Below are 15,145 nucleotides of genomic sequence, written 5' to 3' on the forward strand. Positions count from 1 at the left end.
GGCCAGCGTGGGGTCCGAGTGGCCGACGCCCACGGGGGACAGCACTGCCCTGGACCTTGTACGAGGGCCACCGGTGGGGGGCTTGGCTCGTCTGGTTTGTTCAGAACCCAGCGGTCCGTGGTGGGGGTGACGTGGGCAGTGCCCACAGACAACGCATAACACAGGACGGGCCAGGGCAGAAGGGTCGTGAAAGCCATCTTGGAATCTTAGCTCAGGAGTGGTGAGCGTGACAAGGTTTCCTGTCCGGTCAGGCTCTCGGAGGCGTCCTCTGTAAGTGCAGCGTTGTGAAGACAGCAGGGCAGGTTGTGACACAGCATGGGGGAGGCACCTGCACCCCATCTAGAGCATCACGGGTGCTCACGAACATAATTTCCCAGCCAGGCTTTCGAAACACCCCTTGCCTGACCCAGCCCACCTCCTGGCCTCTTGGGCCCTGCCTCGCCGGCGGTTACTGCCTGAGCATGGCTGGAGCCCCCAGCTCCGGCTCTGCTCACTCGGGTCCCCTGTCACTCGCGTGGGGAGGGCAGCCACCGTGGGAGCTGACAGGCAGGGCTGGGAGGTCACAAACGTCCCTCAAATCCTCACGCACCCTCCACCGAGCTGAGGGCCTCAGGGATGTGACTTACCTTCTCCGTGTCTGCCTTCTCCTCTGCAAAACGAGGCCAATGGCAACTCCTCCACCAAAGGCTCCTTGTGAGGATTAGGGGAGACACCTCAGGAGTGAAGCCCTTTGGGCAACACTCTGCACGGCCCCCAGTAATCCTCGGTGCTGGGCTTCGCAGTTGGGACTTCTCCCTCCCGGCATCTCTCCAGGTTCCTACCAGGTGCACCATGCCCTTGAAATGGACCATGAGACCCATGTTCAAGTCTATGCATCTCTCCCACACCAGCCTGAGATTCCCCCCGAGACAGGGCCGAGCCTTCCGTGGCCGCCATTGTCTGCACAAGGCCCAGTGCCCTGGCCTCCACTCAGACCAGTGGGGGGCGGCAGCACATTCCACTATGGGCACCCTTGACTCCACCCCATGTCCCCCAAAGAGGTTCTCACTCAGTTGTTCTTAACCTGGAATCCAGTAGAGGCCCAATAGATGGACTTCAGGGAGAATAAATCCCCCAACTACATGCCTGTGTGTGTGTGTGTGTGTGTGTGTGTGTGTGTGTGTGTGTGTGTGTGTGTGTGTGTGTGTGTGTGTGTGTGTGTGTGTGTGTGTGTGTGTGTGTGTGTGTGTGTGTGTGTGTGTGACTGCACGTTTCGGAAGAGAGATTCCTTACTTTTCATCAGATTTTCAGAAGAGTCTGTGTCTCCATCTGGGCTTTATTTTGTTAAAAGCACTTAACTCTCTCTGAAATTCCATTATTTACTTGTTTATCGTCTGTCTCCACCCCTAGAAAGTAAGCTTCAGGGCAACTCATCTTATTTACAGATATATCCACAAGCCCAAAACAGAGCCTGGCACATAGTGGGTTCTCGGTATTTTTTGAATGAATGAATGAGTGAATGAGGTTCTTTGACCCAAAGGCACAGATCCTGCCCTGTAACGGGGGTCTGGGAAAGCCCTGGACACACGGCGGGGGCCCCCTTCTCCAGGCAGCTCCAGGGCGGAAGGCAGCTGGAGCAGACTGGTTCTCCTGGAACAAGTCTATTGAGGGGAGGGTCTCAGAGTGCTCAGATTGGATCCACCTGAGATGAAGGGAATTCGAGGCTCTCTGTCGTATAACAAGTTTTCCCAAAACTTAGTGGCTTCAAACAATTTTGCTGTAGCTCATGATTTTGTGGTCAGGCATTCATGCAGGCTCTGATGCTTCTGCACCACGTGGCATTGACTGAGATCACTTGACGGCACTCAGCTGGCAGATGGGCTGGTCCTAGAAGGTCCAGGGCAGCTCCCCTCACATGTCTGGTAGCCTGGTGGGGTGGTGAGAAGGCTGGGTGCAGCAGCGACTGTCTACAGGGCTCCTGTACCTGGTCTCTCCAGCATGGCCGCCTCAGGGGAGTCAGACTTCTACAAGGCAGCTCAGGACTCCCAAAGGCCGTTCCAGAAGATCAAAGCAGGCGCTGCAAGGCTTTCAACCTGGCCTTGGAAGTCTGGGATCATTGCTTCTATCACCTCCTACTGGCAGCAAGCAAGTCAGAGCTAGACCGGATTCAAGAGAAAGAGACAGGAACTGCAAGGGGTGTAAATACCATTGGGGTAGGTAGGGGTGGGGCACCCTCTCAGTACTCAACGGCCACACACGGCTGGTGGTTACACGGGACAGGGCAGGGCTAGAGGGGGAGTTGGGTGGACCTCCCTCTGCAGAGCTAAGTGGCCTGGATGCTGGTAGAAGTCTGGACCTGTGTTTAAGATGCAAGAACTCACTCCCCAAGGATAACAACCTTTTCTGCAATACTCTCCTGTCCAGGCTGAAGAGAAGAGAAAGGCCAATTACCAAGAAAATAAATGGTTTATTTTTCCTTATATCCACAGCAGATTAGTAATAATACACAGAACTTTGCTTCTCCTGACAGAAAGCGTATTCTTTATTTGGACAAATACAAAGACAAAACACCCTGGCTTTGACATGGGGCCAGCAAGGACATGACCAAGATAGGACATGACCAAATGGATCATTTCAGGTAAAAGGGAGTGCTGGGGTAACCTGAGGATTCCCCACCAGGGGGGCCAGGGGCCCAGAGAGCCACAGAGAATGAGAGCAGTAATCTAGGCCAGTCCCTTGACTTACAGCCCTCTAGGCTCACCCTGAGTTCAGAGCTGAGCACGTGAACTTGGGCATAAAAGATGGTGGTGAAAGCTTGAAGAAAAAATCCCAAGAAGAAACGGAAGCTGAAGGAAGCAGGATGGTCTATTGAAGAAACATCTTATCCTTTGCCTCTTGCTAGTGTCAAAGTAAGAAAAGACCTGAGATTTTAAAAACAATGGGACTCTGGAATGAAGTTAAAAAAATCACACAAACAATAACCAAAAAAAATCCTTGTTAGAGATTCTTTAAAAAGAAAAAAAAAAAGGTCTAAAACTCTGCAGCAGAAATTTTGTTTTTTGGTTTTTTGAGGTACATTTATTTCTTTTATTGAAGTACAGTTGATTTACAATATTGTATTAACTTTCAGGTGGACAGCATAGTGATTCAATATTTTTATAGACTATATTCCATTAAAAGTTACTACAAGATAATGGCTATAATTCCCTGTGCTGTACAGTATATCCTTGTTGCTCATCTTTTTTATATACAGTAGTTTGTATCTCTTAATCCCATACCCCTAATTTGCCTCTTCCTTTCCCTCTCCTTTTTGGTAACCACTAGTTGGTTTTCTATATCTGTTTCTGTTTTGCAAATACATTCATCTGTATTATTTTTTAGATTCCACATATAAGTGATGTCGTACAGTATTTGTCTTTCTCTGTCTGCTGCAGAAGTTTTTGAGGGCAGTCCTGCTGGAACAGGGGATGGGGTTTGTAAACTGTACATGGCTCTTTCTAGCCTTAGGAATCTCCATTTGCTCAAATGAGACGTGGAAAGACAGACATAAGATGACATTTGGACAGATGCCACTTTCTGCAAAGAGAGAACTGGACTCAGGTGTACAGACACGGTTTTGTGGGAGCAAAAGAACAAAGAAAATTGTAAACCCAGATTTTCTATTTGATCCTCGGTAGAAGGTTTGACATCTCAGATTAGGAACAAAAAACAAAGTGAAACTATATATGTATAAAGGTCACTCTGAACATGTTTACCTTAAATGACAAGCAGAGACCAGGAAAAGACAAGGAAATGAATTTAAGGGACTCAAGGTCCAAATATACTAATCCATTCCTATTTGTTTCATCTTGTTTCTTTTTTCAACAACTTGGAGAAAAAAATGCAGGAAGAATGGCCTGACTGAGCTGACCTTAGTCTTCACAAGGCCAAGAATGGACAAGGCTTGTTTCCCAGATGCTGGAAGTGGTCCTTCATCACTAACGGGGTGTCCGACCCTGCAGGGCCTGGATCCTTCCCGGACAGGACTCCCTGGACTTCATTACCTTCTATGTCTCAAAATGACCAAAACTGACACCTGGCAGAGTATAATGCATTCAGAAAACCTATTATGAGCAGGAATATTTGGAGTTAGACATTATTTTCTTAAACCTTCATTGGGGTTCAGAATCAAATGACCATTTCATGCAAATTCATTTCTTTCGACTCCCATAAAGGCAAGGTTTAGAGTTTTCATCCTATTTTTAATCTGGCCTGAAAAATATATTTCAGTGTTCAGTGATCTGAAACCTCCTCTGAGATATCAGGGAATTAAATGGATTATGAATATAACTGTGTGTGCGTTTACATATCTATGTTTTGTTTTGTTTTGTTTTGTTTTCTTTGTGGTACGCGGGCCTCTCACTGTGTGGCCTCTCCCATTGCGGAGCACAGGCTCCGGACGCCCAGGCTCAGCGGCCATGGCTCACAGGCCCAGCTCCTCCCCTGCATCGACAGGCTGACTCTCAACCACTGCGCCACCAGGGAAGCCCCTACATAGCTATGTTTGTTTGGTGTTTCCTCCACCAGTGCTTATTAATCCTATGCCCTCTGGTAATCATTAGTACCCAGTTAACCTAATGGTAGGCAAAAAAGGGTGTGTGCAATTCAACACAACACACAACCATAAAAAGGCTTCAGCACACACTCTGGAGAAGTAGTGTCCTTGCTGGTGTCTTACTTGGCCCAGAACCCCCATTTACCTCCTCCACCCCCGCCCCCAGTGGAAGCCCCGCTTGAGGAATTCTCTCTGTGCCCCTAGGCGGGGGAGTGTGCGTTCTAGGCAAGCCAGCCTGACAGCAAGGAAAGGGGGTCCCCGGAGGAGTCTCCAGGGATGTCAAATCACAAAACAAAACCAAAAAGGCAATGCAATACCTTGGGCCCACTAGCAGGCAGTGAACACTTATCTGGGAAGGGTGTTTAGTAAGGAGGCTTGCGTGGCAATCAAGGTGGGCGGAGCCATCCCCATGCAGGTGAAATCCTGCATCTGTTTCTGCACAGCTGGGCTCACAGCACAGTCAGCAGGACTTGGGGGAGCCTCTCGACACAGTCCACTCTCTGCAGCGGCCCAGAGACCCCAGAAAAAGTTCTCCTCGACGCAGCGAGCAGCAGTGTCTCATCGTTCTTGCTTTCTTCTTTCTATCTCCGGGACAGGGAGCTCCAAAGCCCAGGGCGGTGTTCTCCACCTGCAGCCTGGGAGTCCACTTTCTCTGTGTTTAGGAGCCCTTCCGCTCTGAGAAAACCAGCAAGGCCTCTCCAAGGCCGCCGAGCAGGAGGCTGCAAGAAACAGCAAGAGGTCATCTTTCCCCTCCCCGGAGCCTGGGGGCTGTGGACACACGGAGTTGCCTGGTGCCCACATACCGCAGGGCGAGGGATGCCCCCTCATCCCGCAGCTGAGCATCTTGTCCCCCGCCTGCACTGCCCCGCTTTGAGGTCAGGCCCAAGGACTGCCCAGTCGTCCAGGGTAAGCCTCAGCTGTGCAGGGGGAGGGGAGTGGGCTGCAAGATGGGTTGTGATACCTCCCCTTAGGGAAGAAGGTGATGTGTCCCAACCATCCTGACCAGGTGACAGTGACTGCCCTTCGTTAATGCTCTCTGGCAGAAATATTGGAGGAGGGCTTCCCACAGAGCTGCCTGGTACTTTTTGCCATAGAGGGTTGATGAATATAAAATCATGCAGATATCCATAATCTTATCATTATTAAGCTGACAATCTCTGAATCCTTTAATTTCATTTAGACTAACAGAACATTTAAAAACAAAATACAAATGGGGAGGGGACCTCCCTAGTGGCGCGCAGTGGTTAAGACTCTGCACTCCCAATGCAGGGGGCCGGTGTTCAATCCCTGGTCAGGGAACTAGATCCCACACGTATGCTGCAACTAAGAGTTCACATGCCACAACTAAGGAGCCCGACTGCGGCAATGAAGATGCAGCGCAACCTAAATAAATAAATATTTTTTAAAAAAAGAATAATGAAGAAAATACAAATGGGGAATCGTGAATTTCCCACCAGGGCAGAAATATCTATATGGTCAGTGATTTGAAAATGAAAAAATAGCAGGAGAACAGAAGAGTGTGAGAAAGAGAAGAGCTGGATATCTTAACATGCCTAAAATGTAATACAATGAAAGGTCTGCACATTTCCTATTTTAAACTTCTCAGTAGACAACCTGGTGTCCGTCTGAATCCCCTGTCATTCTTCCCCAAAAGCACTTCTAAGGCCTGGGATGGGCCACGAGTAAAGGATTTTGATGGGGGTCCCTGAGGATGAAATGCTCTTGTCCAGAGGTGCCAACAACCCCACAATCCCACCTTCTTCTTCCTTTTTTCTCCCATTTACCCGCCCAGTATCCCACTCCTCCTATACACCCACTCCTCCTATACACCCACTCCTCCTATACACCCACTCCTCCTATACACCCACTCCTCCTGTACACCCACTCCTCCTATACACCCACTCCTCCTATACACCCACACACCACACTCTCACATTTGGGCTATTGCATCTCCATATTCCTAACATATATCTAAGGCACCGAATGTATGAAACACACTTAGGCTGTGCATATCCTGTTCCCAGTGAAAAATGTCACCTATGTGGGTGACTGTGACATAAAGATAACTTGTACCATGGACCATTTCCAGTAGAGCAGTGAACTGAATAAGTGTGAGCACAGAAAAACAATAAGCTGAATTCAAACTGTGCTCAGGTGTTTTTAGCTACGTAATCCTGCCAGTGTTAGTCTGCTGTTTCCTCAGCTGCACCACAGGAGACAATCACATCTAACCATCTCTGTGAGGCTTAGAAGGACGTACTTGAAGCAGCTGACCCCCGTGTGCAGCCTACAATGGGCAAGCAATGAAATATTCTTCTTTTCTCGACTGCTCTCCCAGAGTAGGGATCCCTTTCTCAGCAGCCCTCACCACTGGCTGGCTTCCCCACCTCTGCTTGAAAAGTCCTTGTGAAGGACCCATCCTGCTCTGCAAAGCCAGCTCTAGCCATGGGATTCAGGCAAACATCTATGGGCATCTACGGGCATCTTGTGGCAGGTCCCGGGGCATGAGGTTCTTCCCTCCTGGAGGAAGTCCTGCCTCATACTGACCTGACAACCTCACCTGTGAGTCTAAGTTCTGCTTTCTAGAGCAACAGAGAACAAATCTACGCCCCCATCACCCATCTGCCAACCCTACAGAGTGGGAAAATCCCCTGAACCCCCGCCATGTCCCCTCCCTGGTGATGTCAGGCCTCTCTCTCTCTGGGTGAGGGCAGAGAGGCGCTAGTCAGGTGACTGCACTGGGGAGTGGGCTGGGAGGATGACCCCCGAGCCCGCTAACAAGGGGGGAAGAGAGGAGAGGGGCGCGAGGGAGATGTCTGCCTGACAGCTTAAGCTCCAAGTTGGTACGTACTTTCCTCTTTCCTACAGAAGTATTATAATAGTGACAATAAGTCGATGAATTCTCTTTAACGCGTACTAAGCTCATAATAACGTAGCTGAAGTTTGTGTCTATATTACGAACCGAATAAATTTCTGAGGACTTTCCTAGATCTATACTCATCATTTATAGGATTGTTCCTGGGAGAAACTAGGGTCCAAGTTCCAAAAGACCGCATTGAGAAACATGACCCATTTGTGCTTGTCCTAGTCTAGCTCAGGGACAGACCCAGATGCTGGCGGGTTCTACTGCCTCTTCTCTTTGGATGAAGAAGGGCCTGGGAAGGGGAAGCCATTCATTTTGTACACAGGCTCACCTCTAAAGATCTGGCTTTCCCTTCTTAGCCAATCTGCTGTTTCCTTCAACATCCCTTAAAGAACGCACATACCAGCTTCTTAAACCCCTGGGAAAGCGCAGAGTCACCGTGACCTGATGCAAGATCTGTACAGAACTTTGGCTTTGGAAGAGTTTTATTTCTGCAAATGTAACAGGAGGGGGTCACAGTCATTTCCACTAATCTTCCTTAATCACCAGGGAGAACAGGATATCAGTTGGCTCTCCGTCACCCTCACACCTGCAGCTTTAGAACAATGCTGCAGCGTAATAAACTTGCATTTCATCCCCTCGGCTTAGCGAGTTAATGAAACACCTAGCAGCTTAGGGAACGCTGACATGCAAACAAACCTGGTTCCGTTTACTGTTAAGAGAGCCAGGGAGGTGAGCTTTGATGCTGTCTTCTAAACAGCGGGAGATGCTGACACAAGGAGGGGGGCAGGAATCTTAATCGCATTACAGCTGGTCAAGTCAGAGCTTTACTGGACTGTTTGCAAATCTTATAATCCCCATCATTCCTGAAATGAACAAACTTCATGTAACAAGGCATAAACATCAGATTGCAGAGCAGAGGCAGCCAGAAATAGTCATCACTCGCTTCTCTTCCAGGGGGTTATTTTCAGCGTCTCTCCACTCCTCTTTTCTCCCATCGGGAGCCAAAGGCCCCATCTCAATTATACATTTATTACTGTGGTGATTCAATGAATTCCTATGGAACCCTCCAGACAGAGGACAGAGACTGTATCCTTTCCCCAGCTGTAGGCCTAGCACTTAACACAACACCCAATAAATATTTACTCAGTGAGTGATGGAATTCTTATAACTGCTCCCCCTTTTCCCATCTGGATTCCAAACTATTTTTGTTTTTCTCTCTTTTCCTCACCAAAACTAATTCACCACTCCCTTGGGGACTTGCTGAGTGACAGTTCACAATCTGATAAACTACTCTGTGTCGAAAGGTAATGAGCATAGTTATGAAGGCCTTTCTCAGCATTTTAAAGAAGAGGTTTCAAATTTTTAATTCAAATGAAAAACTTCAGACACTGTGGTCCTAGGTGCACTTTGGGGTGTGTGGAAGTTCTTTCTTCACCCCTAAATTCACTCTTCCTACAAAGAGACTTGGGCAGTCTCCAAGCATTCCCCTAAAATTAAAGGCACAGACATCTCTACTCAGAGAGGACAGAAGACCATTTTCTAAAGACTCTTGGTGTTAATGAGGTTGGAACTGGAATCAAGTTGAAGCGATCCTCGTGTTTGCAGCCCAGGATCGATGGCAGGCCCGGTGAATGATGGGCAAAGGTGAGGAGCTGATCACGAAATCCTACAAACAGGTTGTGCTTTGGTTATTCCTTTCTCTCCTTGTACCTAAACTATTCCACAGAGAAGAGTGACTCTCTCTGTCTAAGGAGGATTCGAAGAGGAGGCACACACAACTAATTCTACTCGACAGGAACGTCACTCACAGTTCAGAATTTTTTTCTTTTGTATATGTTGAATCCCCTTTGCCTAAATTTTAGAATAGAGGGAATTCATTATCGATCTGCACTATAAAATGTTGTTAATTAAAAAATGAATACATATTAATCTGGAAATTTAAATTACTGGGCTTGTCATAGATATTAAAATACTGGGCTTTTATAGTTAAAAACAAGGTAATTAGCTGGACAAGAGCAGTTGCTTTTTTATGTATATAAATTTATTTATTTATTTTTGGCTGTGTTGGGTCTTCGTTGCTGCGCACAGGCTTTCTTTAGTTGCGGCGAGCAGGAGCTGCTCTTTGTTGCAGTGTGTGGGCTTCTCATTGCGGTGGCTTCTCTTGTTGCAGAGCACAGGCTCTAGGCATGCGGGCTTCAGTAGTTGTGGCACGCAGGCTCAGTAGTTGTGGCGCACGGGCTTAGTTGCTCCAAGGCATGGGGGATCCTCCCGGACCAGGGCTCAAACCCATGTCCCCTGCACTGGCAGGTGGATTCTTAACCACTGTGCCACCAGGGATGTCCCCAAGAGCAGCTGCTTTTAATTAAAGGCTTTAAAAGTTGACCAATGTTGGGGGCTTAGGCTTACCATTTTTCTTGGGTACAGGATTGAGAAGCCTAGTACCTGTTGATTCAGCAAACGGTGCCGGAAGGAGAGACGCAAAGGTGAGCAAAACGTGGCTCCTTTCCTGGAGGAGCTTCAGCCAGCAGGTGGGCAAGGAGTGCACACCTGTCACGCCGTGTGGTTCATGCTGATCGTGGAACACAGAGCGGGCAGCAAGGGCTGCCCAGGACCTGACCCTGGAGCTGATCCAAATCTCTAATTAGGAGATAAACAAGTTCCTTAAGATCTTGCTGAAATTTCAAATGGCATGTCTCCACTAACCACCTCACAACTTCAGATCCGTGATTCCCAACCGGGGCGATTCTGCCCCTAAGGGGACCTTTAGCAATGTCCTGAGACGTTTTGCATTGTTACAGTTGAGGGGGTGCTACTGGCATCTAGTGAGGTGAGGCTCAGGTTTGCTGCTAAAAATCCTACAGGACACAGGACAGCCCCTCACAGCAAAGAATTATCTGGCCCAAAAACGTCAACAGTGCTGCAGGCGAAAAACCCTACTTGAGACAATGAGCTATTTTGTGCCTCTAAGCTGTTGCCCACCCACGAAGGTGGACAATTAATTACATGGGCCCTCGTCTCCTGGAGGGTGACCTCTCTGGGGTCTTGGACTGTGTCTGGAGCCTCAGAGCCCAGCAAGCACTTCTTATAGAATGAATGAACATACAAGGAAATGCAGGCGAGGATATCGGCTGATCCGGGGTCCCCGCCCTCAGCCAGACTGCAGCGGTGGCAGCTACGCTCACTCACGGAGCCCGTGTCCACTGAGCGGGCAGCCTCGACCCACTCCAGCGACTGCTGCTGTGTGGACGTGCAGGCCCAACTTAACAGCTGTTCCGTATTTTCAAAAGAATCTGGAGATCTGGACTTGTACAGGGAAATCACCTGATTTCTAAATGCTGAGTAATTTGAAATTTGAAAATCAAAAAAGAAGAAACAAAGACTATACAGGCAAACACAGTAGGTCCAAACAAAACAGGCCTGCAGCCCTGCCTTCTCACTTCCGATCAGTCTAAGCTCCCACAGGACAGAGACTGGCCTCGGATCCCTGCCCAGGATCCGAGCTGGTCACCCAGTCACAGCTTGAACACACCCAGTCTATGGACAATGCAGATCAGCTCTGTGCAAAAGACAGGAAATCTGAAACACAGTCTGACATTCCTCTTCTGGCGGTTCACTTTGTGGTTGGAAAATTCTTTGAGGCTGAAAACACACGATCCTTAAATTCGAGAGTTCTCAAAAATCAGGAAATTCCAAAGTCAAGGTTCCTTTTGCAATAATCACACGTGCTGTTTCCTTGATTTGGGTATACACAGCCCTTCTTTCCATCTTGTTCAGGGCGTACCACGAAGTCCACAGGATGTGGAACAGCCTGGAGATATGGCCTACGCACAGACGGCTGCTGGAACCTTCAGACTAAGCGTGGCCTCCCCACTGGAGAGCATCTCAGGCTCATTTCTCACACTCAGTTCAACACCTGGGTGTTTTTTGTTTTTCTGCTGTTTTTTAATTCATTCTGAAATTGTATACAAAATACAATCAATGAGGCTTATTTGTAAGAAGGAAAATTACTGTCAAGAGTTGAGACGATCACTATGAAGGGTAAGATACAGAAATTGGGGGAAGAGTCTCGAGGATGCACCAGGATATCTTGGCAGTTAGGTTTCTGGACGTCAACCTGCCTGTTTGTGTCCTGCCTTCCCAGAAGGACAGGTGCAGAGTAAGAAGGAGAGAGTGTAGTATCAGCTCCCTGCCCCCCAGCACCAGCTCCGGTTCCAAATCGTGAAATCTCACCGTTGGCACCTCTTGCCCCTCCGTCCTTCCCTGTCCTCCCAGGGCTGGAGGGACCAAATACTCTTCCACCCCCAGTCTGACTAAGCCTCTCCCTTCTGCATCAGGTCCAGTTTCAAGCCAGTTCCAAGGCCCTCCAGCTCACCCCACCCTCTCTCTCTCCTCCAGTCTTCACATTCATTGTGCATTCAAACGGTTACTATCCTACTGCAGAAATTATTTTTATGACTTCTTCTCCCGAAAACTCCTTGAGGGCTGGATGATGTCTTATGTTCCTTAATGACTTCCATGTGCTTTGCATACAGCAGTCACTCAATAAATATTGTTAGTTGATTGATAGAATTATAGCCTCTAGTGTTAAAAATCTAAGGCTGGACTTCCCTGGTGGCGCGGTGGTTAAGAGTCCGCCTGCCGATGCAGGGGCACGGGTTCGAGCCCTGGTCCGGGAAGATCCCACATGCCGCAGAGCAACTAAGCCCATGCGCCACAGCTACTGAGCCTGCGCTCTAGAGCCAATGAGCCTGGAGCCCGTGCTCCACAACAAGAGATGCCACCGCAGTGAGAAGCCCGTGCACCGCGACAAAGAGTAGCCCCCACTCGCCGCAACTAGAGAAAGCCCACGCAGCAACGAACACCCAACGCAGCCAAAAAATAAAAATAAAATAAATAAATTTAAAAAAGAAATCTAAGGCAATGAAATCCTTTTCCTAAAAATGTTCCACTGGACATTCTTAGCTCACCGTGTCAGCCCCTGAACAAGAAATAGAGCCGTTTTGTCCTGGGTAACGCTCCTTCTGTACTCCTGCCATATCACCTAGATGCTCTTTATAAACGATCAGACTGGTGGGAAGAGAAACATTTAGGCCAATGTCTCTTCCACCTCTCCATGACCTGCTTCTACCTAGACACTATCTACGCTGCTACTAAGTCCTTGGAGTTTCCCACGTCATTTCTAGGGAGGTATGTGAAGTTTATGGGATGTTGGACACACACAGACCTGGGTTTGAATCCTGGTCCAATCACCTAGTAGCTCTAAAATCTTGGGACAATCAGTTAAATGTCTCTGAACCTCAGCTTCTTCATCTTTAAAACGGGGCTAACTTGGAGGGTTGTTGTGAAAGTTAATGAGATAATATTAATATAAAAATGTCTGAAATATAGTAGTTGCTCAATAAATGGTTATTATTAGTCAAAGGAAGAGGTGAGACTAGAAGGAGGAGGAAGAAGAGGAGGGTGTGGGAGTATTTCCTAATTTTTCTTTTCCTTCCGTTTTTCATCTTGGGGCAGGAAATACCCCATTAGGGGCTCCTGAGAGGGGTTGAAAATCGCTTTCACCGAATGCCGTGAGCAAAAAGATTCATTTCTGTCAGTCTGGATGGTTTAGGTGCAGACCTGCCCTCAGGCAGGGAGATGAGCAATAATAGACATCCCAGGGGCAGTGACTTTACACTTTTACCCGAGAGCTGTTCCTGGCACACAGAACCCCAGGAAATATCTGTTTATTGAACCAACCCCTCCCAGCCCAAAGCCACATGAGATGCAAAGTCACCTCCTGGACTTCCTCATCATGGTATTCCCAGAGCCTGGTCCTGACCCTCACATTTATCTTGCAAGAACCTCATATTGATGTTTAAAAATGACACCATTTTTGTGTGTGTGGCTATGACGGCACAAGGCAGGGGATTATTTGCAAGACGTCCTGGGAGAGGGGAGGCTGCCCTAGACACACTGAGCACGAGTACCGGCCCCACCAACCAGCACTGTGGCTTTTGAGCAAACAGGTGACAATTCTGCAGGTCCAATGTGCACATGAATGCAAAAAAGTGGAGGGAGGGGGTGGGAGGAACCAACCCTTAGAATTACTCTCAGCCCCAGAATGGGAAGAAATATGGATTTTCTAGAACTACGCCTTATTTGAGCAAAGCTAAGCAACAATATGCTTTTTCTTTCCATCATGCTGGTAAAGAAATGGAAAAACCTATTCCAAAACTTGTCTGCCATTCCATTTTGGAGTGCCATTCTTGGGGCGGGGGTGAGGGGGGATTGCCAAACAATGCATCCAAAGTGGAATGGAAATAAGCTTTATCTTCAAGTGGCCCTAAGCTTCTTTTCCTTTTTAAAACAGAGGTTAAGAGACCAGTAAGTAGCAACAACAAATATGACTTATTCTCCATAATGTGCCGCATTAGTGATTCAGGCCGGACAGCAGGCAGCCGTGGTCATAGGGGAGGAAAGCTGTGGGTCATCCGGCCAGCAGCCGGCAGGCTGGGCGAAGACTTGGCAAGGACTGACCCATTCCCGGGTGACTGAGAGGCTCGTCTTGCTCGACAGGCACCCGTCAGTGTGGTTTCACTTGGCAGACGATAGAGCCCACCTCCCTCAGCGCGGACATCCTGACCAAACAGTGCATCGTTCTCACTGTTGAATCAAACTGGTGTGACTTCTGGCACGTGGAGACGGTGGAAGCAGAGGATGACAGGCCTTTACTTTTTACTCGATGCATTTCTGCATTGTCTTAAACGTCTCACAAATAGCACCCGTTACTATGTAGCTTTAAAATACGTAAGTATATACCCCCCAAATAAAGCACGCCCACGAATGAGAGGAGCAACAGAAGTCTTAACAGTTTAAACTCACCATCACTCCCCACCTCACCTCATCTTCCCTGAAGATGACAGCGACAGCCCTTGGTAATGATCACATCAGCGGGTTTGAATGCTAGCAAGCTGGAGTGGATCAAAGTCCTAACTCCGTCAGCTGTCCGATCGGCAGTCTGTGTAGAGCGTTCGGAGGTAGGACCCTACAGCCCATCTTCCACACGGCAGACTGAGGAATGTGTTTTTAACCTAGGAGCAAGTGGCTCCTCTGCTCAGAATCCTCTGATCGCTTCCCCCCTCGCTCTTACAATGGCCTGTAAGACCCCACATGGTCAGCCACCAACCAGCCTCATCTCCTACTACTCTCCCCCATCAACCTGTTCCGGCCACACTGCTCCTTGAGCAGACCAAGCACACTCAGGGCCTTTGCACTTGCTGCTTCCCCCAGGGTCCCCAGGGCTCGCTCCCCCACTTCCTTCAGGTCTCTGCTCAAATACGGGAGGGAGAGGCAGTGCTGTCTTTAAGCGAATGGATGGGTGCATTCTAAACAAAGATGATCTGGAACTTGACTAGGAGAAAATGAATGGAAGGGTCAAAGGCAAAAACACAAACATAGTTAAAGTTATATGCACGCATAATTAGTGGCTTACCTAGAGTGGTTACTCTCGTGTGGATGAGTGGCTGAAAGGTGTACCGTTGACGCTCTGGTTCCTGCCCCGGATGCTGGCTATAGCAGGTGTGGTATATTCAGTTTGTGAAAATATTCATGATAGATGCACTCTTCTGAATGTATATTTATATGTCAATAAAATATATACCCAAACACACACCCTTTCTTCAACATTTGAGAGCAAATATTCGTATCCCAAGGAAACACAAACA

General features: G+C 48.3%; 1 protein-coding gene across 7 annotated transcripts in view; it reads right to left on the reverse strand.

The window, feature by feature from the left end:
• Positions 1 to 1,142: 1,142 nt before the first annotated feature.
• TMEM241 (transmembrane protein 241) overlaps positions 1,143 to 15,145 on the reverse strand; it is a 107,956-nt gene continuing 93,953 nt past the window's right edge. For 2 of the 7 annotated variants that reach the window (XM_019930524.3, XM_019930523.3), the window contains 2 exons: positions 14,914 to 14,990; positions 2,427 to 5,292 (listed from right to left, as the gene is read on the reverse strand). In XM_019930524.3, the coding sequence (XP_019786083.2) occupies positions 5,132 to 5,292; positions 14,914 to 14,990 (238 nt within the window). In that variant the 3' untranslated portion in view covers positions 2,427 to 5,131. Of the gene's footprint in view, positions 2,136 to 2,426; positions 5,293 to 9,845; positions 11,392 to 14,913; positions 14,991 to 15,145 lie in introns of those variants that run through there. The other 5 variants (XM_019930525.3, XM_019930526.3, XM_073790587.1 and 2 more) reach the window with 4 other exon arrangements.

Source organism: Tursiops truncatus, chromosome 13 (genome assembly GCF_011762595.2).
Source record: "Tursiops truncatus isolate mTurTru1 chromosome 13, mTurTru1.mat.Y, whole genome shotgun sequence".
NCBI classification, from domain to species: domain Eukaryota; kingdom Metazoa; phylum Chordata; class Mammalia; order Artiodactyla; family Delphinidae; genus Tursiops; species Tursiops truncatus.